General features: G+C 43.8%; 1 protein-coding gene across 2 annotated transcripts; it reads right to left on the reverse strand.

The window, feature by feature from the left end:
- Window positions 1-10,514: 10,514 nt before the first annotated feature.
- On the reverse strand, window positions 10,515-26,749 carry DNASE1L3 (deoxyribonuclease 1L3). 2 transcript variants are annotated; one of them, XM_082210598.1, is made up of 9 exons: window positions 26,468-26,749; window positions 24,626-24,714; window positions 21,442-21,530; window positions 19,715-19,798; window positions 18,390-18,502; window positions 17,054-17,166; window positions 16,177-16,334; window positions 12,977-13,073; window positions 10,515-10,821 (listed from the first exon to the last, which is right to left on the reverse strand). In XM_082210598.1, exons 3-9 carry the CDS (start codon window positions 21,507-21,509, stop codon window positions 10,711-10,713), a joined length of 744 nt encoding a protein of 247 aa, XP_082066724.1. In that variant the 5' UTR covers window positions 21,510-21,530; window positions 24,626-24,714; window positions 26,468-26,749; the 3' UTR covers window positions 10,515-10,710. The 2 variants fall into 2 exon arrangements, with proteins under 2 accessions (XP_082066724.1, XP_082066723.1); XM_082210597.1 differs by lacking the exon at window positions 26,468-26,749 and adding an exon at window positions 24,975-25,452.
- Between the last annotated feature and the right edge of the window lie 114 nt (window positions 26,750-26,863).

A 26,863-nucleotide genomic window follows, 5' to 3' on the forward strand; every position in this document is an offset into this window, starting at 1 on the left:
ATTGAACATGGGAATTTCTGCATTCAAAGCTGAAGTTCTACCACTGAGCTATGGCCCTTTCTCATGCTTGGCCATTGGAAATCTCTTCCCCTAAAGACTCGCTTCCTCTAAAGACCCCTAAAGTTAGAAAAGCCACAGGGAGCCCCTCTTTCTGTGCAAAGCCAGTGAACCTAAGAGAACACATCAATTTCTGGGAATGCAAGTGTAGGATTTTATTTCCCCAAGCAATTTCTATATGTGCATACACATGAAGGATGAATGAATGATTCACAGGAAGACCCACAGCCACCACACAAGCAAATCAGGATTAGCACTGTCATATAACTGCCCTGCAAACGAAGTGGAACAAAAGCAGGATGAATGTCCAATAAGCCAGTTGTCTGAATGAGCCCCACATCTGAAACTGCTTGCCTTATGTGGGTATGTTACCTTAGGCAGCATTTCAGCTAGGAAATGACATCTACATTACACATAGATTTTGTATTTGAGAGTGCAGTATTATTTTGATGATGGGAAATAAACAAAGAGGTGATCTCTTAAGTTAAGCACAGCTTTCTTTGGAGATCCCTTCAGAAATACGGACCAAGGAGGAAGCAGCATGATGGAGCCAAACTATTTTTTGGCATCCTAATCTACGGTGAGCCACCTATTTTAAAAGGTTATCAAAATAGCTTCACTGAAACTTGCTTGCTTATTTGTTTTGTCTTCCCAGAATTGGTAGTATTTCCTGCACAGGAATTTTTAAACAGAAGCAGGCCTTTATATCAAATCCTGCAATTAATTTGTCTAATTAGTTTACATAGAAGCTATAGCAAATATGCTTTTTAGTATTTTAGCCTCATTTTATAAAATAGCACATGCATGAACATTTAGTGGTGAGGGCTTGAAGCTGTGCTAATTTGTACAGGAGGAAGGGCGTTGTGAGGAGTCACTAGTAGAATGACAGGAGTGTTGTCTTTGGATGTGGGAAGCCAGATTTTTAATCCCCATTTAGCTATGAAGCTGCATGGGAGGCTTAGAACTCAGACTAGTCAGGAAGCCAGAGAAGAAAAACAGCAAGAGGAAACTCCTGACTCTGTCCAGACACAACTAAGCCTGGTGCCACCTAGTGACTAAAGGTTATATTCAAAGAAGGGCTAAGTCACGTCCCTATTAGTGCAAGGATTTCTGCTTGAACAACAAAACTCACCCTGTGTGCCCCTTAAATTTGTACTAGGGGTTCTGCCAACACCCTGGAGCAGATCTGGGGAGGGGGTGGGGGTGGGGAGATGGGAAAAGTCCCACTGCCCAAATAGATACCCATGCACTGTAGAAACACATTTATTGAAGGCCACCCTACAAAAATAGAATATACAGTGATACCTCCGGTTGCGGACGGGGTCCTTTCCAGAGCTCCAGTCAGATCTTGAGGTTTCCGCAACCAGAGGTGCTGCTTCTGCGCACGTGTGCGGCACGAAAAAGCACTTCTGCGCATGCGCACACGGCGAAACCCGGAAATATACTTCCGGGTTTGCCGCATGCGTATCCCAAAGGATACGCAAGAAGAGGTGCACATAAGTAGAGGTACCACTGTAATCCCCACCATGAAATTTACAGTGAGTATGTAATTTGAAAGTAAAACCTATAGTCTAGAACGCTCATACACAATTAAAAAACCAAACCACTATTCTCTTCTGTGTTAACAATGATCAAATATTTGCTCAAAGAGAATGGGAGAGGTTTAGAGGCATTTTAAACTTCACATAGCATAAACATTCCCAAGAATATGAGCTGAGAACTAAGTGGTTCAAATGTCACAACTATAAATTGCACTAGGGGTGTCTTAGGCCAGGCACGATCTTGCAGCCTCAGCTTCCCTATGTGGAATGGGGGGATAATACTGACCTGGCCTACGTAACAATAATCCTCTTACAGAGCAGTGGCGTAGCGTGGGGGGTGCAGGGGGGCCGGCCGCACCGGGCACAACATCTGGGGGGGGGCGCGCTCGCACTCGCAGCTCTCTGCCCCTACCTGGCTCACTCTCTCTCACTGCAGTGCTGGCTGTGCGAATCCGATCCGAGCCGCTGGGTCGCCGCCCACTATGGAGGGGGTGGGTGCCAGGTGTGTGGTGCGGAGAGAGAGCGAGGGACTATCTGGGGGAGGGACAGTGCAGTGGCCGCCCAGCGCAGTGCTGAGCGCGGGAGAGAACCACACCAGACCAGACCAGGCAGCAGCAAGAGGAAGCTGGCAGCGGCGGCAGGTTAGGGGTCAGGGGGCGCAAATTACTTGCCTTGCCCCGGGTGCTGACAACCCACGCTACGCCGCTGTTACAGAGCAATCTTTTAGTTTGATGGGACTTATTAATTTGTGCATTTAAGATTGCAGCCTTTGCTAACCTACCTCACAGGGTGGTTGTAGGGCAAAATGAGAACCGAGTGTACACTGCACTGAGCCATTTGAAGGATACAGGTGTGACACATAATGCTGAAGATGGGAGAGTTCCAATCCAGAAAAAGGAAGGTTGCATTTTACCCACACAGACTTAATATTTGTACCACATTATGGAAAGTTTGGGGAATTATTCCAATCCTCACACCTGTGTTCATTCCAATGGCTCATTCATTTTTATCTGTATACATTTTTAAAAAGACTATATGTTATTGCAGGACTGTGAAAAAGATGTGGTTAGAAATCTGTGCACTAAATATGGCCACAGCCTGAAATAAGAACCTGGGTGGTATTAGCAGCAGCCAGCCATAAAATCAACACCACCTTTCTCGATGGCCACACAGAGATTTTTCTTCTTCACTTTCCCCCACCCGCTTAATGCATCAGGATGTATACAATTTGCGGAGGTGACATATTTCAGGTATCTACAAGGGGCATGTAGGTTATGAACAGAAAAGGCTGGGTGAATCCTTGACATTTCTGCTCCAGCAAAAAATAATAAACACTTGTGTTTACTTTGGCATTACACAATATACTTACTTTTTGCTTGTTTTTGTCCTCATGGGCTATGCTGAGCTATGAATGGCGGGAGGACAAGGGGGCACATTGTGGCTGGGTGGCTAAAGGCCAAGCAGTTGAAAAGTTATGGTTTTGATTAAAATTGACAAGTTAATACTGCTTAGTTTTATTCTTCTCATTTCTAATTGTTGTGGGGGTTTTTTAAATTCCCACTTCAGAAACAGAGATTTGAGCTTTCATATCTGGCACAAGAGGAGGGGGGTCTTCAGTTTCCTCCAGACTGTTCTAGTCTCTCTCGGTTGTTACTTTCCACTTTGGTGGTCAGGCAGCCCAGAGTGAGAAATCAGAACTTGTTCTATCATTCGGTTGAATATACATCAATATGTTACTTCAAAACAGGAGAATAATATTTAAAACACGGCAAAAAATGTTTTATGGGAGGTGGATTAATGATGTCACATCTACAGCCCAATCAGCACTAGAGATGGAAGGATTTGTCAATTTTGTTTCTTTCAGTTTCTCATTTTCCCATTCTTAAATTCAATCCTGCAGCAACTAGCAATTTGAAAAAAACAAATCATTAAAATTATTCAGCATTTTAGTGTGAATTTCTCCTAAGACACATATTTGTATACAGCAATAGATTCATTTTTGTAAATATTATTTGGCTGGAGAACTCCCTTGAAAAATTCAGGTAAGTGCAGATTTTGATGGTTATACTTGTTTTGGTGCTGACATTGTTTTGGAATGTATGAAATCGATTGTACTTTAATGAAACTGAATTGAAATGCCCTCCCATTCTTAAACAACTCTACCCACATGACTTCTGCTGTAGACAGAGTGAATTGGGACTCAGCTACATGGCTGCAAATAAAACATCTTAAATGTGTTGTAGAGTGCAATATACAAATGTGACACTAGATGACAAAAGTGAGCTATGCAAAATTCAATGTATTTTTCAAAATGTTTTTTTAATTAAAAAAAGCATTTTCACAGCGTTTTTTTATGTGTGTAGATTCCATCTTAGTTTCCCCTGAGCTTGATCCAGAAGATATGATTGTTTAGAAATACAAACACAGTGAGTTGCACTTCCACAGTGGGTTGTTCATTGCTAAAATAATTGACATCTGAATATAATGCTTTTCTCTGCAAAGATGGACAATGAGGTCATACCAAAATTTTAAATGTATCTCTCTTATAGGCCAATTTGGCTTACCCTGAAGAATCACGGGAATTATAGGATTGTAGTCAATGAATGTCTACTCAAAGTAGACTCGCTGAAATGAATGGACTTAAGTTAGCCATGGTCATTCATTTCAGTTGGTATGATGAAAACATAGCAAAGCTTATGTTAGGATTCCTTCCTTCCTTCCTTCCTTCCTTCCTTCCTTCCTTCCTTCCTTCCTTTGATTTATGAATGCCTCAAATCTTTTTCACATTGTGTAGTTACATTAGTCTGCCCACCAAACCCAGCTACAAATGGACAGTTATTTATTTTCCAGTTAGCTGGTGAAGTCAAGGGCAGACAGAACAAACAAGGAGATTTTCAACACAATGCAACGTAGACGAAAATATATAAACAATCCCAAACATTGATTTGAGTGAATAAACAAAGAAATGAGACCATGGCAAACAAGCAGAGAAACCCCACGGAAGACAAACGGGAGCCACATCAACCGCACTTGTTTATTTTGAAATGTGAATGTATTTCACTGTGGGGACCAAGAGTTGATAGCTTTTTGATGGAAAGAGAGGTGCGGTTGTGCATTTCTGGCTTCTTCGGAGTGGAATGAAGCCATTTTAGAGGAATAATTTCATTGTTGACACACACAAAATTCTGTAAACCATTATCTGTGGATATTCCCAGACGAGTCACAAGGAAATGACTTCACTAGAGAAAATGGGAGTTTGTCCTGAGTCAGAAGTACTGAGCCCTCAGTTTTTCCTATCTGAGCTCTGTATTTGCTCAACTAGGATTGCTCTAATGAAAACATGGCTGTCATCTTGGGCTTGGCCAGCGAGGCTTCAGAGGACAACTGGGCTTGTAAAAGCGTGGTTTTATCCATGTATATGTATGTGGTGTGTGCGTGTGCGCGCACACACTTGTAGAGCTTGAAAATAAATCTCAGGGGAACAAAACGCAGACCAAACAAATATTCCTGATTTTTTGTCAGAAAAATAAATCAAATGCTTTATATCTGAATCATTGCCTTGTTTTCAACAGCAAGGACTTCATGCTCCCCCTGGTGGGGAAAATGTGATACAAAAATATATATAAAACAAAATGTAGAAATTCTCCTGCTTTTGAGAGCTGCAAGGAAATAATCTAAGATTTTCAAATTCATTTAAGTTTTCTCCCCACAATGCCCTTCTAAAGTCTCAGGAAGGGCTTTGACCAAAGGATATAGTGGTGGTTGGCCTATTTTTTAATTTATTATCATTGTGTATTACTCCTTCATGGATCACTGCCTTGTCGTGGCAAAGGAGCTTGAATAACTCAAAGAAGCAAGAAGATCAAACCTACCCATTCTTAAGGAAATCAGCCCTGAGTGCTCACTGGAAGGATAGATCCTGAAGCTGAGGCTCCAATACTTTGGCCACCTCATGAGAAGAGAATACTCCCTGGAAAAGACCCTGATGTTGGGAAAGATTGAGGGCACAAGGAGAAGGGGATGACAGAGGACGAGATGGTTGGACAGTGTACTCGAAGCTACCAGCATGAGTTTGACCAAACTGCGGGAAGCAGTGGAAGACAGAAGTGCCTGGCTTGCTCTGGTCCATGGGGTCACGAAGAGTTGGACACGACTAAACGACTAAACAACAACATTGTTTATTAAATTTATATACAGTACCCAAGGCTGGTCCAATTATTTTTGGCAGAAAATGCCACAGGGTCTCTTCCCAGTAATAAAACTACAGCAGTAATAAATGAAATCACAATTTGCTACCATTGCATCCAAAACCAGCTGCCTGGGCAACAAACTCACTCCACCTAGTGGTGTGATCAGCCCTTCTAGTATATCACAGCATGATTCATCATGAAATACCTCTTACCCTGACCTTTGACACCTGAAATGTGTGTTTTCAGGACCCACCCTAGTCCTATGACTGTCATTTAACTGTTTTTTTTAATACTGAACTTTAAATTGTTGTAATGGGACATACTGGTGAAGGGTGTGTAAGAAATGAGGTGGCAGTGATTATGACAATATTTTATATGCAAGCAGGTCCTGCTATCTGCATGCTTGCTATGCGAAAGGTCACTTATCCAAACATAATTATCCCCAAACTCTACTATACACTCCAGGTTCTGATTCTGATATCCAAACAGACAGTTGGCCCACTTCCTTAATTTCTTGCTTGTTTCTGCTTTGCTGGTCGGCGGCAGCCATTTTGGAGCAGAAGCCATTCAGGGAGGGGAAGATTGGGTGAAACGGAGAGCAGGAGCTATTGGAAAAATAAGTTCCCCCCTTTGTCTCTCTTTGTTGGTTGGCTGTAGACATTTCAGGAAGAAACCATTGGAGGGGAAAGTGGGGGTGGGGAGATTGGAGCAATCCCGAATTAGGAATGTTCCCATAGAAATCAATGGACACCGTGGGCTCGTTATGCAAACACTTGTCTACCAAATGATTGTGAGAATGGATTGTGTTCAGTAAGCAGGACCTGCATGTACAGCACATATAAAGTTACAGCACACATAATATCTCCATTATTTGTACAACAGACCTATAATTATCTCCTTATTGCCAATTGGTGGCGGTGGAGAGAAGACAGAGGCTGAGAAACAGATGGCATACCTATGACTCCTAGTAAATTTGTGCCTACAGTAAGATTTGGGAGCTCACTACACCCGTTTTCATTGGATTGTGGTTTCTTGAGTGATATGCATATAGCTTCTTTCTGATAGCCTCTAAGAAATCCTGCATGTCTTGTCAACTTTCTCAAACTTTGCAATTCTATAATTTTATGATTCATGCAGAACATGTGCCCTAACTACCGAGTCCTTTCCCTGTCTCAGAATCCTATTTTTCCTGGAATGTGCCTTTCCTAAGGGAGACCAACCCCACATTTTGAGAATCACTGCATCAGGTCTGGAGATCACAGTAGTTTTTGTGCAAGAACATGTAATTGAAACCTATCTGGTCTGGTGTGAGCCAGTCAGCATGTTCTATATTTATCATTATTCTGTCTTCAGTCTTGGGGGATTGAGACAAGGGGAGGTTATGGAATTGTCTATTCCTGTTTTGTTTCCCCATCAACTTCTTCCATTGTTCTAGCTTGAGCACATCCTCCCTATGGGATAATTGTCTCCATGTGCCACTTCGTGTTCCTTTTAAAAACAGTGTCTTGTTTGCATTCCCCAACTACTAAATGTTAAAGAGCATTGATTTCGGGAGACTGCCATGTTTAGAGTCACTGTGTCAGCTTTCATATATTTTTGTCCCAACAGCTGGACCAAAGGCCAAAGTATATAAACGGAAGTTGAATAATTTTGTTTTTTGTAGGGAAGAAAGCAGAGGGAAGGGTGGAAAAACAGAATACTCATAGTCATTAACAAACATTTCCCATGGCATTTCAAAAATCTGCAGTAGAGAGATGTCTGGGGAGGGTGAAACCTCTTTGTTAACAAAGCAGTTATTTGATATCTCCATATTTCTCTCATAAGAAATCACATTAGAGCCCTGATCTATAGTATGTAGAGGAATATGGCTGGCTGACGAAAGTAAGAGAACAAGTAGGGCATTGTTGCATTACTATCTGGCTGTTTGCCTGCACAAAAAATACATTTCTCCTCTCTCTCTGATATATCATTGGCTAGTTCAAATATTCCTCCTTTGGGGCAAAATTAAGTAATGCTGAGGTTCTGCAACAGATTTCCGCTTGCACAACAGAACGTCTTTTCCCTTTCCACTACAGCCCTCCTATTCAGCTGCAAAATCGGCTCCAGAGGGTGAGGGATGGAACATTATCACATTTTGGGGGCACAGGGAAGAGAGAGAAAGAGGAACTTCCATTGCACTTCATTGTGCACCAAGTTGGATGCAACCCTATGGGCCATATCCAAATAAAACTCTCACCAGTTGAATTTTTCACCCCAGCTGCCCAGCACTGGTGGGCTACACTTCCAAGAAAATCCTACCATCCATCAAATTTTAAAATAGGAGATGCCACATTCCCTTTTCACTCCAATTCATGCCCATTTTAGGATTGCTTTCACTATATCTCCATGCTGATCCTTCTACTGCTGGCCCGTGTGGTTGAACATGGAAGCACCATGGGCTCTGTGGTTCATGGTAGTGAGTGCTGGAACATCAAAATGGGGAGCCAGTTGGTGGTCCTGCACTAAGGTTAAGGCCTTCTGGGATATTATCTACAACGAATTAAAAAAGGTATTAAAATACAATTTTAGCAAAAAACCAGAGGCATTTTTATTGGGGTTAGTTGGCGAGGAAATTCACAAAAAAGATGTAAATTTGTTTATGTATGCCACAAAGGCTGCAAGAATCCTCCTGGCTCAAAGATGGAAGCAGCAAGAACTCCCCACCCTGGATGATTGGAAGATAAAGATGGTAGAATTCATGGAACTGGCGAAGTTGACGGGGAAAATCAGGAATCGACCCGATGAAAGGCTTCAAAAGGACTGGAGCAAATTTATTTATTATTTGAAAGAAAATTGTAAACATTTGAAATCGTTTGTAGCTTTAACATGAAATGTTTGGTAATGTGGAATTAAGGAGCTAATTTACAAGCTAGAGGGTGATTCTAAAAGTTGATATAAGGTAAAGAAGTGACTATTGAAATGCGATAGATACATTATAGTTATAGGGATGACAGAAAAGAGGGAGGGAAGGAGGTCAATGCTCTTTTTGAGTAATAATGTAAGCTGTAGATATGTGTAATGTGATGAAATGAAATATGGAAAACTCAATAAAAATCATGATTAAAAAACCCAAAAAACAAAATGGAGAGCCAGTGTGGTGTACTGGTTAAGAGTGTTGGACTGGGACCTGTGAGTCCCATTTGGCCATGCAGCTCACTGAGTGACCCTGGGCAAGTAATTTCAACTTAACCCCCCTCACAGGGTTGTTGTGGGGGTTAAATGAGGTGAGAGAGAACCATGTGTGCCACCTTTAGCTCCTTGGAGAAAAAGGTGATATACAAATGCAATGAATGAATGAAAAGGGTAAATGCACCAACCAGCTATCTTCCACTCCCACTGGTGTTCTGCAATATGCAAAGAGGGTGGTGGGAAAACTGGCTGTACATGATTACAGATCTAAACAAAGGTGTGTTCCTCCTCTTCAGTTCTCACCTGTTTTGCTGCTTTGCTTTTAAGGACAATCCTTTTTCTAGGTTCATATCAGCCTGCCATGTAATGCTACCTTTCACTGTGATCTTGGAGAACAGCCCTGGGTTACTTGTATCTCACTTCCAACATGCTGCACATTAATTGATCCAACAAAGGACATCACTTTGTGCATGGTGTGCAAAGACAAACAATTTGAGTGAAGATAAAACAGATGGTTCCATAAGAGAGAGAAAAGGACAAAAAGCCACCCAAGTCATTAATCAGTCTGACTTGAGGATAATTTTCCCTGTCACCTTAATACGGGAAGAAATTAGATCCTGAGCACCCAAGCAAGATCAAGCTGTGAAATAAAATTTAGTCTAGCATTACAACATTCATCCTACTGGCCCATCTTTAAAATTGCAATAATCTAGAAAGGCAAATGTAAAGCATCATTTCCCAACCTACTTGCATGGTCTCAGTTCATCCAGACTGAGAATTTGGGTTTGATTAAGGATGAGGGAGAAGACTTGATTAAGTTTGTATGTAAGGTGAATATTCAGTAATTCACACTCCTTGGAACCATAGGCTAACAGAAACACTGCCATTGTTGAATATTTGAAGTTCTCTGAATTTTGCAGCAAAGTTCTCCAACCAAGTAATGTGCATGAAAAGGCATATTCCGGTGTGTGTGTGTGTGTGTACAAATGTGTATGCTGGTGAAAATATCACTCAAAAATGCACTACATCAAATGAAATTGCTTATGTTAGGCAAGCTTATTTATAAAAACGTATGTATTAGAACGCTGATGAAATTTCTTGAGGGTTAAACTTCTCCCTCTGAACTGAACTTAAAATTGGAAAAACTGAAAAAACCTTAAGGCACATTCTTCTTGGATCTGATCTGAGGGGAGAGTTGAGTACTCAGTGTCTCAGTGCTAGGTTTTTATTTTGGTAACGTTTGGAGTTCCACCTAAATCAACAATTTTACATTTCTCTAACTTCAAAGAAGTAATGTGACGTGTGTGTGTGCGTGCGCGCGCCCGTGTGCATGCACCCACCTACAAGATTGGAGTCAGTCAATGGCAAAAAGTGTGTTTCTGTAGCTTCTTTCTGAGTTCTTGATTGTAAAATATCTTTGGCCAGAAGACCGAAGTTGGGAACAGGCAGAGATGCTGAACAACTCTGAACAAATTGTTTCACCAAACAACCCCTGCTGAAGACATTGCTAAGGCATTCAGATTGCCTCACTGCGTTTGTCTTTCAGGTTACGGCAAAGTTAATTTTAGCTCATTTATTTTATTTAACCTTGAATGCTTTTAACAATAAAAATAGTTTCGGTTTGCATATTTTTGGTGAAATAGGCCATATGGGAGGCCGACATACATCAAGGAAAAGGTCAAAAACTAAACCCACTCTTTTCTTGTGAATATACATCCAATTTCTTTTCTCTTTGGAGAACAGCAGTCTCTTGTCTAGCCCTGTTGCAAGAGGCGCCTACGATTGCTTGCTCTTGCTCGTCTTGGGGAATGTCTGCTGGCTCTCAGCTGGAACTCTACTGGAAAGTGATCGCTCACTGCTAAAGCCTGCAGAGTAAGGGACAAAATAGGTGGATTAATTGGACACCCTGTCCCTTGCATACAAATATTTAAAAGCCATACTATGTTGAGTAATTGCCATTTGTTGCTATATGAAGCCACACAAAGATAGCCCCTAAGTGAGGTGCATAGCCCTTATTCCAGGGAAGCCACCAATAAATCTGGCTGCTATGCTTTCAAACATCCAAAGCCAAATTGCTCAGGAAGGCTATGGATGCATCTGTCCGACAAGAACACATATGGAATATGCAACCAACCTGAGAGCTCTACTACATTACAGCACAGGGAATAGATCGTGAATACTGCAGCACAATGCACTGTGTTAGTGTGGGTTTCCCCATGTCACATTAGCCTTCTTCGGGGAAACTTCTTGTGCATTCACCCAATATGTGAGAAGGCTGTGCTGAGTAGTCCTGACCATGACATCACACCCTAGATCCATGCTTGCCATCTGTACATCCTTCCAGTGGCATAGCATGGGTTGCCAGTGTCTGGGGCAAGGCAAGTATCCTTGGCACTGCCTGCCAATAGGCTGGAGTGAAGGGGCAATAGCTTGGCAGCCAACCCAAGTGGCAGCCATGGCCAAGGGAGAGTGGTCATGTTTCTAAAGCCCATGCAGAAGGCGCCCTAGCAACCAGCCATAGCTCAAATCCTCTCCGCAGCCCATCCACATAAACATTGGGAGATATTCTGTGTTAGCAGGAGGGTCCGCTATTTATTTTTTATTAATATTTTTATTTCCCTTTGAAATTTTGTGCCCCTAAGAATTTTGCACCCAGGGTAAGTGCCCCATGGCTCTGCCCACACTACGCCACTGTGCCCTGCACAATCAGGATTCTAGATGCACATGGGCTCCTTTGTGTGTGTAGCAGCCTGCACAAAGTCTCCCTCCCTGCAGACACTCCTGCTGTGTGTGCACAGGAACATAGGATCAGACCACTGGTCTTTGTAACTCAGCATTGTCCCCACTGACTGGCAGTGGCTCTCCAGGTTCAGGACAAGAGTCCCCCCTAGTCCTTCTTGGACAGCTCAGTTGGTTAAAGCATGGTGCCGATAATGCCAAGATTGCAAGTTTGATCCCCGTATAGGACAGCTGCATTGCAGGGGGTTGGACTAGATGACCCTCAGGGCTTTTCCCAATTCTATAGTTCTGTGATTCTATAATTATACGATACTGGGCCCCTCTGCATGCATAGCAGATGCTATGCCACTGAGCTCTATCTCCTCCCAGGGACACTAGGGTGGAGGAGCTAGTTGGAGTGCCCTATCAGTGGCAGGACTCGCTGACAGAGCACATGGGGCATGTCACGGCTAAAAATTGGCCGCTGTTTCTTTAATGCTAAAAGGACTAAGTCAGCATGAGTCAGCGGCCTACAATGGCTCATGCAACCTTTCACCTAATTGTACCTGTATATACAGAGTGGTCAATGTTAGTGTTGGGTGTGGGTTGGTTGGATGGTAGAAAGCTGGTTGCGTTTGGTGTGTGTAAAAAGCTGTCGATCTCGATTGTGGTTGGAGAAGACGACTTTTTAAGAATAAAAGCAGCAATACTCTGCAAGAATACTCTTTCTCAAAGACTCTTTTGTGCCAACTAAGGTCTGAGGATTAGGTAAAGGAGTAAAAAAGGAGGTCAGAACCTTTTCTTTTTCAAACACTGGCAGGCCATTCATCTAAAGACTGCCAAAGTACAGCTCTAAAATGGCGTATTTTGTTATCAGCTCACGGTTTAGCCACTGATGCAGCTGCAGGTACTACATAAATCATGTTCTTGGCTCCTCAGTCGTTGGAGTTGTGTTACTCCAGCTGTTTACATAGCTTGATCCACACAGGTCTCTGATTTGCGTAGACAAACACAGTGGGGGGTAAAGTGTTGGAAGTATGTTGGCTGCACACATGGCACACACCTGTCTATCTGTGCAGATGGGCCTGAAATTCTGTTATGTGATTCCCTATATTTCTCCGCTCATGGTTCTTCCTGCTTCTCGGCTCTACCTGCTTGTTTCCCCTCGACTGGCTGCCTGCCTCTCTCTCTGGTCTGCTTCCCCAGTTTTGACGCAGCGCAGCTGTGGACTCAAGTCCCGGCGGATGCAGGACGAGAACGCAAAAACGCTCCGCTTGTGTACTTTTCCTGTCTTACACAAACCTGTGCTTCCGTCATCGAAAAGGCCCTCTGAAAATCAAAGATGCTGGCTGAGTCTGGCACAACAGCATTTATGAGTTTATCCCCACGGAGCACAATCCTGTAAGAGGCGAAAACAAGACCACTGGGTGTTAGCCTGCTGTGCAGGAGGAGAATACATATGCTGCTGTCAGAAAGAAAGGGTGAGCAGGGAGCATGGTGGGTTTTGATAGCAGAAAGATGAATTTGCAAGTGACCCAGAGGCAAGGCAAGGAGAGTTGCCTGCAAACTCCAGCAATTAAGCTGATCCACAAATAGCTTGTCTCTTAGTTGCTATTTCATCTTTCCGTGGGTGGTAGAGGACGATGGAAAATGGCAATTTAAGTGCCTCAGTAGTGCATCAGTTTCCATTAGTCATAAAGATAGGAAAAACAAAAGAATAACCAATTAAAATTATCCCAAACATAGTGGGTTCTCAAGTATTTCTGGTTGAGCTGCATAGATACAGGTAAGCGTAAGTGCTCGTTATTAGGACTGCTTCTGATATTCTTGTTGTTCTGGTGTCAGTCAAAATTCTGAGAAGCATGAAAGTTAGCCAGCTGCATATCTCAGATCATGGATGGGGAACCTCAGGCCCAGGGGGGAGCAAAAAGGCCCCCCTCCAGCCTCTCTATCTTGGCCTTGGGACTCTCACCAGTTCACCACTGCTTAGGGATGCAGTTACTAACCCAATGATACCAGCCTTTTTCTCCATCTAATTCTGCAATGCGAAGTCCTCTGGAGATCTTCAGGGATTGAATGTTTGCTTTCAGCTGGGTGAAGTTCATTCCACTGCAGGTAGGCTGCCACAGGGATACCCACCCACCTGACACATTTGTGCAGTGCTTTGTGCAAAAAACAACCAGAGAAGAGCTTCCCCAAGTGATTTCTCTCTTTCTCCCAAACTGCCCGTCCTCACACGACTATGTTCAGACATCACTAATCATCCTGGCACTACCTAATGCACAGTGCTGGGAAAGGAGGCTGGATTGTGACTCAGAAGCACACACACTCTAACACAGCGCTTGCTTGCCAGCTGTTTCGGGAACAAGGGAGCGAGGTAATCTTGCCAAGGGTAACAGCGTGGGCAGAAGGAGGGAAAGTGCTGTGCCAACAGCAGGGAATGAGCTCATCTTGAGCATCAGTATGTTCAGGTGATTATCCTGGCAGACTTCATGGAGGTCAAAAGTTTTCTGTCTGGAAATCAACCAAAGGGCTTGCACAGGGAGGAAGACAATGTGCAACCCAGGAATGGTTCTGTCGCAAACGCTGCAATTAACTTGCCCTTACTGCCTCTCAGTGGGGGATCACAGTGGTGGCTAACCTGTTTCCCTGCATCCCCGGATCACTGATGCAACATTCTGACTCTTTTGTAGACTTTTAAATATTTTAGAATGGTTTCAGTTGTTCTCATTCTTTTTTTCTTGCATAGCGCAGTAGGATGTGCAAGAATGATGGAATATAATGAATTAAAACGTGTGCAACAAGGAAGGTATGAAGTATGAGGAGGTGGCATTCAAGTTCACACAGTAGTACATATAAGAACATAAGACGAGCATGCAGGATCAGACCAATGGCCCTTTTAGCCCAGTATCATGTTTTCACAGTAGCCACCTAGATACCTGTGGGAAATCTGCAAGCCCAGGAGTGCTCTCCCCTCCTGCAGTTTCCAGCAACTGGCAATTAGAAGCACTGTGGAGGTAGAGCATAGTCATCCTGGCTAGCAGCTGTGGATAGGCTTATTCCCCATGAATTTGCCCAATCCTCTTAAAGCCATCCAAGTTGGTGGCAATCATTGCCTCTTATGGGAGCGAGTTCCATAGCCTATGAGCTGTGCGAAACAGTACATTTTTTAATCTGTCCCACCTCTTCCAATATTCAGCTCCATTGGAGCTCCATGAATTCTAGTGTTGTAAGGGAGGAAGAAAAACTTTTCTCTATGAAGCCCATTGTGCCTTGGTAATTGTTGGCATCTGTCTCAAGAGACAATGGAGTGTGCTTCTTGGGGTGAAGTCAAATTGCTGTGTTAGCAGCACCAAAGTGACCTCCTGAGGCCTAAACCTGGGCAGTGTGTATGGAGGTCTGGGCTGCCCAGGCGTCAAGACCCCCACCTCAGCCTCGCTGATGTGGTCCAAAGGAAAGTAGAGCAATACTTTGGGCATCAGCTTGGTTGCAGGAGCTACTAAAAGAAGGTGTACAAGACACCATCCAACCACCTTGGGGCCTCCTCTCTGGATTTGTGTAGAGTTTACCCCTCAGACCTTTCTTCCCCCAAAGATGTCCCACAAGGCAGCGGAGGTTTAAGATCAGAGTTTTCCTTCTCCTAGATGAGCTACCTTCCCAGGTTGACAAGCCCCGTCTGCCGCTCACTTTCCTCTACAGTATATGCAGAAACCACCTTCTTGACTGTTGGACCCACTGTTGGTCTCGTCTGCTCAATCTGCCAGAGCCTGTCTTCACACGCAGGGGAAGTCCCTAACTCACTGAGGGTTTGAGATAGCATTGGTATAGCTTTATTCTTCTGAGCCAAGGAATAGGAAGAATGTCTTCACACCCTGTCACATAAACAATGGGTTTCACTTCCGAAATAGACACCATGTGTGGCTTTTAAAAAAGGATTAGACAAATGAATGGCCATGATGACTATGTTCCACCCTTCATTGCTGAAGGCAGTGTGTCTCTGAATACCTGCTGCCAGGAATTGTAAGTGGGGAGAGCGCTGTTGTGGTGAGGCCCTGCTTGTGAGTTTCCCTTAGGCATCTGGTTGGCTGCTTAGAGAACAAGATGCTGGACTTTGATAGGTTTTTGGCAGGACTCTTACATTCCAGTGTATGTTCTTAAGAAATAATGGCACAGTGGAAGCTAGATTGGCGAATCTGTTCCAGTCCAGAAAAGCCACAGTCTCCAGCTGCCTAGGCCCATTTCTTGCACTTGTCACAGATTGGTTATCCATAGATGAATAGATGGATGTGATGTCACACAGGTAAGAGAATATGCAATAATTTATCCATGCATAGATAGCCCAGGTGCACATTTTCCCCCTCACAATATTAACGACCTGTAGTAAATCAACATGCATTTTGTTAAGGTAACCAGCAGAGTTCTTCCAACACTGCAGATAATAGGTAGCTTAGCAGAGGCTCTAGATGGGAGGGTTACAAGTCAGCTCTAAAACCAGCTGTTACCTGTCATAGGGGCAGCGGGTGCTGGCTTTCACCGTTGTGTCAGTTTTGTCATCAATCAGCCAAACAAATTCAGTGTGATTTCTCAGTCTGATATTCTTCCAGTGTTTCTTCGCAACATAGCCACAGCCAGCGTTGAAGTCTCCCATGAAGATGAAATTCTACAAGGTGGGGCAGGAGATTGTGAAAAGACAAATTTGAAGAGGCAGGATTGCAGAAAGCAGGGCAGAAAGGTATGACAACTTCCTCCACCACTTTTTATTATTGGGAAAGTAAAGTGATCTATTTTGAGCTTCTTAGCAAAGGTGCCTTATCATGGCAGGAGGCGCACCCAGATCAGACTGGCTCACAGAGCCACTGATGAATTTCCCTGGGTGTGCCAACCACATATGAGAATTATCTCAATAGATCTTCAGGTGCAAAGAGATCTATGGGGAGTATCAGAGAAATGAAAAAGGAGAGGAAGTTAATGGTGTGTGATTATGAGGAAGAGGGAGAGATAAAATTCTGAAATGACTTCATTCATTAGTACGGATGACAGGCAGTAGTAATCCTGTCTCCAGGAACATGGCCGGGCTGCTCAGAACAACCAAGCCACACTTTGACTAGGAGCTTTAGGAGAAGTGCAGTAGCTCAGTGGTAAAGCCTCTGCTTGGCATGTGGAAGATCACAATCCCTGGTCTCTAGGTAGGGCTGAGAGAGACCCCCATCTGAAATCCTGGACAGCTCCTGCCAGTCAACACAGAGGAAGCTGAGCTAGGTAGACCATTGATCTGACTCAGCAGAAGGCAGCTTTCTAAGTTCCGATGTTCACAGGGGTGGGGTGGGGTGATATTCAGCACAACTTTAGCACAAACGCACCAAGGAAACAGCGACTGACCTCAGACTTCAAGCGTTGTCTTACATCTAAGTACACATCATAGAGTTCATCAATTTCCCGAACAGCCATTTCAGGTGTTGTGTGCAGAGGGATTATCACAAATTCCCTCACCACTTAAGAAGCAAACATTGAAAAACAAGATGATCAGCATTTCCAAAATGGTTAGAAAAACTGACAGATCTAATATGTTTATTGGGTATATTGCCTTTTACAGGTCATGGATATTGGAGGGTCTTGTATTTGCATTGGAACTGCTCTCACCAGCATGTGGTCTTTTTCCATTCAAGGATGTGTGTTGGGAATCCTATCCTTATATCCAATTTGAAAACTGGGATGAAAAAGGACATCTTGATGTTGACATGTTAGCATTGCAAAATATGCATATTCCCAGGTCTGGATCAAGGGGAGGGGAAGGGGGCACATGCCCTGGGCAGCAGATTGGGGTAGCGGCAAAACAGCATCCTGCCCTGCGGCATAGGAGAAAGAGGAGAGGGGTACACAATGACCTCGGTGCATGTTTGGTGACTTCCTTATGGTCTGGCAGGCTGCTGCTGCTGCTTAGAAAGGCCCATCTCTTTGCCTGCCCCTGTCGTCCTCTCAGTGATGGCGGCAGAGACTACATGAAGCTGCAAGAGAAGGGGTGGTAGCAGTGCAGACTTTTGCCCCCTCCAGGAGAAAATGTAGACCCAGCCCTGCACATTATTGTATGGACCTTTAAACCTCAATATATTAATGGGAATTAGGATTCAACCATTTAAATCATGTGCCACACTGCATTCCTCTTGCTACTTACTACCCTATCTTCAGATGTTTTCTATCTAGCTCTAGGACATGAATCACGCTTAGAAGCCTAGCTGCTATGCAGTGCTGGAAAAGGTTGAAGTCAACAGATCTCATTGCAAAGTGCTTGGAGTTTTACAGTCTTGACTTATTTAATGTTTAGGACCTTAATTAAATTTAGCACAAATAAGTCAACGTGCGGCGAGTTCTGGATTATGCTTGTGGTTCTACAAAAGGCTGCAATCAAGGGTGGATGAATCGTGAAGTTAAAGAAGCTGCAGAGTAACCTCAGCCACACTGGGATTGAAGAGTGCTCTGTGGCTCACAGAATCCCATGAAGGCCCATAATGCATTTCCACTCCTGAAATTAAGCAGGCCTGGCCCCATAAGCTGCCTAGACAGCAGGCCCTACATGAAGGCTTGCCATTCGGAGCTCATCAGTGGAGTCTAAAATAAAGATCTGGGGCTTCCCTAGTGCTCATCCTTTTCCTGTATCTCTGCTTGTGGGTTATGAAAGACGCAGGAGGAGGATGGTGCACGCTCAGCAATGTCTCACCAGTTTTTAGAGAAGAGAACCAGACAACATAAGGCTCCCTGGAAAGTGCATCTTCGTCATCAGGCTGCAGATCGGGATACTGATAGATTTGCTTCACTGACACCATTTTCGATCTGAAGTGTGAATTAACATACAGACAGAATATCAGCTCTCTAAAGTAGTTTAGACCTTTAAAAAAAAATGTATAGGCTGGCTTTCTGTCCCAAGATCCACAAGGCAGCTAATAGATAAGACTACAATGAACAATGAAAATGCTGCAAAAAAGCAAGCTAGTTTTCATAATCTCAAATTTTCTTGCTCAGTAATACAACTACCTGAAGCTATGAAATCCTTGCATGTTCTGCTGTATAGGTGGGGTGAAAATGCATTTCAGGAACAGAAAATCATGTGTTCAGAGTTATGTGGTGGTGGTTGTTTTTTGTTTTGTTTTTACAGATGCATCAACCCACCACAGTCCTAAAAAACGGAAGCATGTTTATATGAGAAATGTTCAGAGCTTAATGCTTAGATGCCATGAAGCCAGTGAGATGCTGTGAGAGGGCAATATAAAACAAAAAGTGATGCAACAAGGGGATGTTAGTGCAGATCAAGGTTAGCCAATGTGGTGTCCTCAAGATGTTGTACGACGACTCCCATCGTTGCTGACCACTGACCATGCTGCCTGGGAGCTGAAGTCCAACGTCTGGAGGCTACCCTTGGTGAGGATACTTAAAGTAGTTTTGCAGGTGAGAAGATCTGTTGCAAGTTAGTTTTTGCTTATTCATTGAAAAAAGGCAAATGGGAGATACTAGTCTTTGGATCCAATAACATCCATATATCTGAAAGAAATATGAATACTGCTTCTGTACAGTGAGTAGCACTGGAAGAAATCCTTGTTTGACCAGTGGGCCACCATGGTCAATGGTGAATAAGGCCATCACTTCCAGGGTGCTCTATAGGCATTTTCCCAAGGGGAAGGAAGGGTTGTTTCGCTGGTTTCAGTGTGGGAGTCTCTTGCAAAATCCAATGCTTTCAAGTCATGTGTGAATGCGCCTGTGAGCACAAATCATCACGAATGTGCAATAAAAAGGGTGTCCGGAGAGGCCCCCAATATTAGAGCTAGTATAACCACTCCCAAGTCTGCCAAGCCAATCTAGATGCCCCAGAGGAGTCTTTTATTCTTATTTATTACCCAGTATCATCAGAGAGTACAGAGTGTAATAAGTATACAAAAGACAGGTCCCTTGCCCCAAGAGATAAACTGGGAATTGAAGGCTAATGCACCAGCTTATTTCCCTGCAGTTTCCAAAGAATGCCACATGCAGAAAGTTGCAAAATGTACTTACCTGTAGAAAAAAGCATATTGTTCCTTATAGGTCCTTCTTCCTAACCGATTGCTGACCACATAACTGTACTTTTCTTGTGAGTGACTGGAGAAAAATGATTATTTTTTTATATATTTGAAAGAATACACAGGAAAGACACACAGCATTGTGAAACACAAACAGTGGCCAATGCTTCTGGCTCTGGCATGTGGAGGAGCTCACTGCTTAACTATCTGAGCAAAATCCCCTTTCTGCCCTGACACAGTCCATCCCAAGGTTCTCCTGCTCTGCTTCGTGGGATGGTCTGCAGTGTGGATAACGTTTCTGGGGGAAATATCATACCATAGGGAAGGGGAACCAGTGGTCCTCCAGATGTTGTTGGACGCCATCTTCCATCAGCCCCAGCCACCATGGCCAATGGCCAGGGATGATGGGAGTTGTCTAAGAAGACCCACAGGTTCCCCATCTCTGGCAGAGAAAGAGGGCTAGTGCAGTGATTTCCCAAACAATGTGTCGTGAGGGGGCCTGAAGTGTGAGTTAAGAAATTAATCCACCATATTGGAGGCATCCACCATGGCATGCTTGAAAAGGGGAGGCCTCCTTCAGCATTCATTCTCCTCTCCTCTGCCATAGTTGGTCACCTCCTGAGGCCTACATCCCAGAAGAGGCCCACTTGCCCTTCTCTTCCTACTCCTAGCTTTTGCTACTTGGAAACATTGAAAGCTGCCTTTCAATGAGATCAGTGTTGTCCTCATTGACCGGCAGTGGTTCTCAGGGGTTTATAGCAGGGAATATTCCCAGGCAAAGGTGTCATGGGCTTTGAAGATGCTTGAACTCAGAGCGAAAGAGAGAAAAGCTCTAAGAGGAAGGCATGCTTGGCAAACCCTCACCATGATGAACTCCTGCCTGGAAACCTATGTCCCCACTGTGGAAGGATATGTGGATCCAGAATTGGCCTCCACAGTCACTTAAGGATTCACTGTTAACACCATGTTTATGGAAGACAATCTTACTCGGCTACGAGTGATTGCTAAAGAAGAAGATCCTCAGCCCTAACTAGTGTACAAATGAATTTTATTATTATGGTCACAGACCAGTTCTGGCTCACTTACAATCAGGAAATTCATAAAACACAACTGGTGATGTCAATTTGAGTCACACAACTCAAATTGATTCACTTTTTTGTTGTATATACACCTCAACAAAGTTTGAGAGTGTGGTGATCTGTCGTGGAGCAACCCTATTGAAGAAGACAACAGTGGTTATCCAGACCTAGTTGCTGGTTGCGAAGGGGCCTTCCATGGCAGTTCAAGCTTCAGGGCCCTAAAATTGTAGGTCCTCCACTGGGTGTCACATCCTGTTTAGTCACCTGAGGTGAAACAGGAAGCTGGTGCCACTGCTGCCAGTCTCCCTTACTTGGGTCGTGCAGCAGTGCCCATGAAGCTGCGGTGGCTTCTGAAGAGATCTTGTGAGATCTCACCAGAAACTACCACTGCTTCGCCACCATTAGTGGGGGTGGTGGGGTGAGGAGTCTCTGGGGGTGCTGCCTTGTAGCACTCTACCACCAAAGGAGGCTGCCTCATCCTGCCTCATGGGCCACCAGACCCTAATGAACAGCGATGGCAGTAGCAAGGAGGTGGGCCAGCTGTGAAGTGGGCCCACTGAAAGCTTTTTGCCCAAGACCCCAACTCCAAAAAACCCTTGATCTGACCCTGCATATTTTAATAAATTTGACATTCACATCTTACCCATTCAATTTCTCTAAGAGGAAGGGGCATAGCCTGTTGCTGTTGTCCTTTATTTCCATCAGAAGCATGATGTCACACTGAGAAATAACCTGCAGGAGGAAAGAAAGAACATTCTTAAGAATGCTTTATTTGACACACTTGGAATTCCCAGAATGAACAGGCTTTGCATGCCTCCTGAACATTTCACCTATCAGAAATGGGCTTCAAAAAAATTACTGGTCTTTCAGCTCCTGTACTAGAGAGCTCCTGAGTTAGAGGGAAGACAGAAGCAAAATTCTGAGAGTAGCAGCAATATTCTAGAAGCACTCTCACTAAGTTCAGTCCAAACACATCTATCCTTTTCCAAATCCATACTATGAAAAAGACTGTTTCTGCAAGTTTGAAACAAACTGTGTATGGCACTGATTAGCTGATCCCTCAGTGATTTTGCTCCCAGATTTTTCCAGAGTACTTTTGTGCAAATCCCCCCAACTTTTCTTTAAAAAGGTGGATAAATGGATAAATGTGGGAACAGTTATGTGGTACATGAAAAAAAGTTTAGAAAGTGTGCAGCCCATCTGCAGGCCACTGTTCTTGATAGATGAAGGGATTTAGAGAGAGGCAAAGCCAATTAATGTCTTGTGTATTCTAGAATTCCAGATATCTCAAAGCTAGTGGCTGAGGCAGTATTTGATTTGCTGGTATTCACATCTGTTGTGAAGCCATGGAAAATAATGGGTGGAAGACTAAAATTAAAAATGAATAAAGACCTATTAAAACAGTTCAAAACATTAAGAACATCTAAAAACATTGTCATAATTTCATTCATTTATTCAAACAATTTAAAGGCTGCTCTTCGAAGCAGAACTTCAAGGTGGCTTACACAGTAAAAGCTTTTTAAAAACAACACCCCACCTCAAAAATATAAACACAAGATGATATCGACAAAATGCCCCAACACTAAATGAGGCGGCAATAAGCTGAGATGGGTTTCTTATGGGGAGAGTTCAGCTATAAAGGCACTCAGCTGAGGTGCCCAAACCTTCTCTCTTTCTTGCAGAAACAACCAAAGTGAGATGGAGTCTTTTGGCAAAATATTTGGAGAATGAAGTCTACCAGGTCAGGTGCAACCAGACTGCCAGGGTGCTTCTTTGAAACATTTGAAAACACCCTTTATTTGGCTTGTTATCACATTAAAACAGCGCATGGTGGCTAGTGTGCTGGATTTAGACTGAAGTGGAGTGGGGGAGTCCCAGTTTAACATGCTGCTCCACAATACAGTGGTACCTCGGGTTACATACGCTTCAGGTTACAGACTCCACTAAGCCAGAAATAGTACCTCGGGTTAAGAACTTTGCTTCAGGATGAGAACAGAAATCGTGCAGCGGTGGCGCGGCAGCAGCAGCAGCAGCGGGAGGCCTCATTAGCTAAAGTGGTACCTCAGGTTAAGGACTGTTTCAGGTTAAGAACAGACCTCCGGAACGAATTAAGTTCTTAACCCAAGGTACCTCTGTAAAACTTACTGGCTGAACTTGGGACAGTCAATATCTCTCAGCCTAACATACCCAAAGAATTGGTATGAGGATAAAAATTGCTTTACGGCTAGCTCAATCTTTTCTTGCTATGTTCCTCTACTGCTGTTTTGATGTTGTGCTATATGCTGTGTTTCTGCTGCTTTGTCAATATGCATTTTGCAAGGACATCATGTTGTCTTTAATATTATTTTATTGTCCTCTTGTGTGATTGCAAGCCACCTTGTGATTCCCCCCCCAATGAAAAGACAGGAGGTGAATAAAATAAGTCTGCAACCCAATGCCCTTGTACCTGGGGAATAGGCCGCATTGAACTCAGTGGAACTCCTGAATAGACATAGAAAGTACATATAAAGTTGAAACATTGACAAAGATAATGTAGGGGATGAGGAGAGAGACCCCCCTGTCCATGTTGTCCTGAGCTCTTTGGAGGGAGGGGAAACATTAAATATAGAGTCAGGGAAGAATAATGCATTTAGCTTAAAAGCAAGCCCTGGAATCAATCAACCTATCTTAGACATGTTCATTAACTTCAATGGGTCTACTCTGAGTAAACTTGTGCATGTTCCAGTATGAAGCTATTGGCAGGCTTCATTTGGGGAAGGATGATGGTCCATGACAGAGGACTGTGGAAAGTCTCCAGATCAACCCCCAGCATCTCCAAGTAGGGCTGGGATTCCTCTCTAAAATCCTGGAGATCCTCTCTCAGTCAGACAATACTAAACTGGCTGGACCAATTACCTGTCTCAGTATATGGTGTATTTCTGTGTTCCTATGTTTAAAGGACAAACTATAGCTGTAATGGTGGCAGAAGATCCATAGAGGCATCTGAATTGCTGACTTGAATTTAGCATTCATGTATTGTGTGCTGAATCACTGGTTTAAAGCCACTCAGCCAAATTAGCATTTTGGGCCACTTTTTAAAAATAAAATAAAATTACAGAAATGAGTCTGCAAGCAGATACAGAAATAGTCATGTCACGAAACGCTGCGTGTGCCCTCATTTTGTCACTGTCAAACAAAATACTTGAAGTTCATAATTTGCTGGGAGACAAAGGATTCAGAACAGCAGTTGCATTTGTACGTCTTCTTGTACACTTTAGAAGCACTAAATGGCTTCAAGCAGAGCTCGTTGCAATGCAAAGGCGATGTATTGTTCTTGTTTACAAGCATCTGATGCACAGGTTTTGGAATGGCACCAAAGTGCTTAAATCACTCGGAAGGTGTTTATAATACAATCACTTTTGTCTGCAAGGGTCCAACTTATTTTGTGATTGTAATTTCTCCTTAATGAGACCAGAGTACTTCATAGTGGTGATTAAACAAATTAAGCATGCTAGTAACGAAGCAACGTCTGATGAGACTATAGATGAAAAGGGGACAATTTTTCTTGCCCATCAAAATGTTCCCATAATCCCTCATGTTCATCTGCAACAGCATTCGGCATTGTATTTCTGCTAGATTTAATGTGTAAATAAATCTTGCTGAACATATGGCTTCAGGTCTGCAAATTGATTCTTCCGCTGTTAGGAACACAGCAGATTTATTAATGTTCAGCCATTCATTAGCAGGACTTGGCTGTGTGAAGATAAAATACCCTGAAAGATGAGCTAGATAAAATGTCCCTCCGTTCAGCTGAGTATTTATTTAATCCCGTAGAGCGAACAACATACCTCTACAATGACGTCCAAGATTTCTGGTCTTGTTCGCTTGGCTTCTCCAAATGACCTCACGTTGAAAGAGCAGATTTTAAGGCTCAGAGCTGCGTGAAAAGAGAAAAGCAGAAACAGAGAAACGCAGAACATCTTTTCAAACCTGGGCCAAAAGAAAATGCAGTGAGGTGTCCTTCTCTCACTCAGCACTTGGTCTGCAAAAACCAGTGGAATTTAGCTCTTTATATTTCATGATTCCTATGCAAATTAAGATGCATGTCACTGGCTTCTTTCACAGGTCTTCAACTTCTCTATTTTTGGGACTAACATCTGTTGCTGAGGAACTCAACTTTTTGCCATAGGGGATTACTTGAATTTAGAGCCAACTTCCACAATTGACTACGCTTCTTCTTGAACCTCATGGGAGAATACAAAACTGAAGTTTGTTCCAAGTTCCTTATTTACGGAAACGTTCACAGCAAAGTTCGATAAGAAGACTTAATAAGGAACTGGTTGATGTGCTCTTGCACCTCATAAGAAATGCTGACCCACCCCATATTTTGTGTGTGTGTGTGTGTGTGTGTCTGCTTTCAGGTCCACAACAATTCTCTGCTATCAAAACTGTTGGTTTGCCACAACGCTCTTAAATGCATGATGCCCCCTCAAATGATGATTGCAGATAAGGGAGTGGGAATGTGCCTCCCAACTAAGATTTTGGAGCAATCCACTTCTCTATAAAAGTGTCCCCTATGAGATTGTACACAACTGTACCCAATCTAATGCTTTAAAAGGGATCCAGTTCTCCTCTAATATCCAGTCAGCAAGAAGGGAAGAAATGGGTTTTTCTTTTTACAGTATTAGGTATTTTGTGGTTTTATATCTTGATTTTATTCTGTGAACCGCCCTGAGACCCCAGGTATGGGGCGGTATATAAATTCAATAAATAAATTCAAATCCAATAAATTCAAATCCAATAAATTAATGATAATTAATAAAATACTACTACTACTACTGATTCCCTTTGTCTCCATCCCCCTCCCGGAACCCCTTTTGCCTGGATTAGCAGAGGAGAGGGAGTGAACAATCAGGGCAATGGGGTGGGGCAGGGATGCAAACTTGGTAACACCACTACTCCTACTCTTAAGAGGACCTCCAGAGAGGACTATGGGAAATTCCTAGCATGAAACCAGAGGTGTGCCTAGACTTCTTTGCACCCTTGGCAAGGAGATGTATTGGCAGCTCTGAAGCCAGGAGAGACCATGGAGCAGAAACTCAAAATTTCACTCTTCTAATAGTGCCACTGGCCAACTGGGGAGGAGCCCCCGCAGTACTGCTGTGATGGTCCATGCCTGCAACCTCATCTGCCAAGGCACCCAGAGGAGCCTGTGTGCCTTGCCCTGCTGCCCAGAGCAAAGGAGGAGAGGCCTGGAGAGCGTGCAGATGGGTGGACGGACTCCTAGCAAGAGTGGAGAGTCACAATTCTTGCACACATCCCTGGGCGGGAGCCAACCTAGCCAGCCCCTAGCTATACACCTGCATGAAACAACCTCCAGAATGACATGCAAGAGGTTTGTGAGCTAGGGCAAGTGTCTGTGTCCCTTCCACACCAGTGGCGTAGCGTGGGGGGTGCAGGGGGGGCCGGCCGCACCGGGCGCAACATCTGGGGGTTAGGGTTAGGGGGCGCAAATCCATGGGTTAGGGGGCGCAAATCCACGGGTTAGGGGGCGCAAATCCATGGGTTAGGGGGCGCAAATTACTTGCCTTGCCCCGGGTGCTGACAACCCACGCTACGCCACTGTTCCACACTCATGGCTAGATTCATAGACCCCCCAAAGGGGAAATGGTAAAGAAGGGGTGGCAAACCTGTAGACCTCCAGATGATGTTGGACTACAACTCCCATCATTCATGCCAGTCCCTGAATATGCTGCCTGGGACTGATGAGATAGGCAGGCTTCGGGCCTAATCCAGCAGGGCCCTTCTTCTGTGACTGTTTTGTCCCCGAAACAGAAATCCTGAGAAGGAAAGAAAAAGTAGAGAAGCCCAAAGCCACATGAGGGAAGCTCAGAGCAGAAGTGGGAAGTCAATAGGGAATTTCCAAGGGCAACAGCTGCTAGTTCTCTAGCCACCTGGCAATTATTCTGATGGTCCTTTCCAAGGCAGAGAGGAAGTCTGGGGGGAGAGATAAGAGAAATGTGGCGCAGATTGCTTCTCTAGCAACAGCTAAACAGGAAGGGGGTAGGGATCTTCTGGAGATAGGC

Source organism: Podarcis vaucheri (genome assembly GCF_965113315.1).
Source record: "Podarcis vaucheri genome assembly, chromosome: 2".
Classification (NCBI taxonomy): Eukaryota; Metazoa; Chordata; class Lepidosauria; order Squamata; family Lacertidae; genus Podarcis; species Podarcis vaucheri.

What these genes read in the sequence shown, in the direction of transcription:
- DNASE1L3 (XM_082210597.1), bottom strand. Translation starts at nt 25,026, where the DNA reads ATGAGGTTCAAGAAGAAGCGTAGTCAATTGTGGAAGTTGGCTCTAAAT. An exon ending in GAAGTTGGCTCTAAATTCAA is followed by an intron (nt 24,715 to 24,974) that starts GTAATCCCCTAT and finishes CTTTTCACGCAG; the next exon opens with CTCTGAGCCTTAAAATCTGC. An exon ending in ACCCGCTGCCCCTATGACAG is followed by an intron (nt 13,074 to 16,176) that starts GTAACAGCTGGT and finishes CGCCTCTTACAG; the next exon opens with GATTGTGCTCCGTGGGGATA.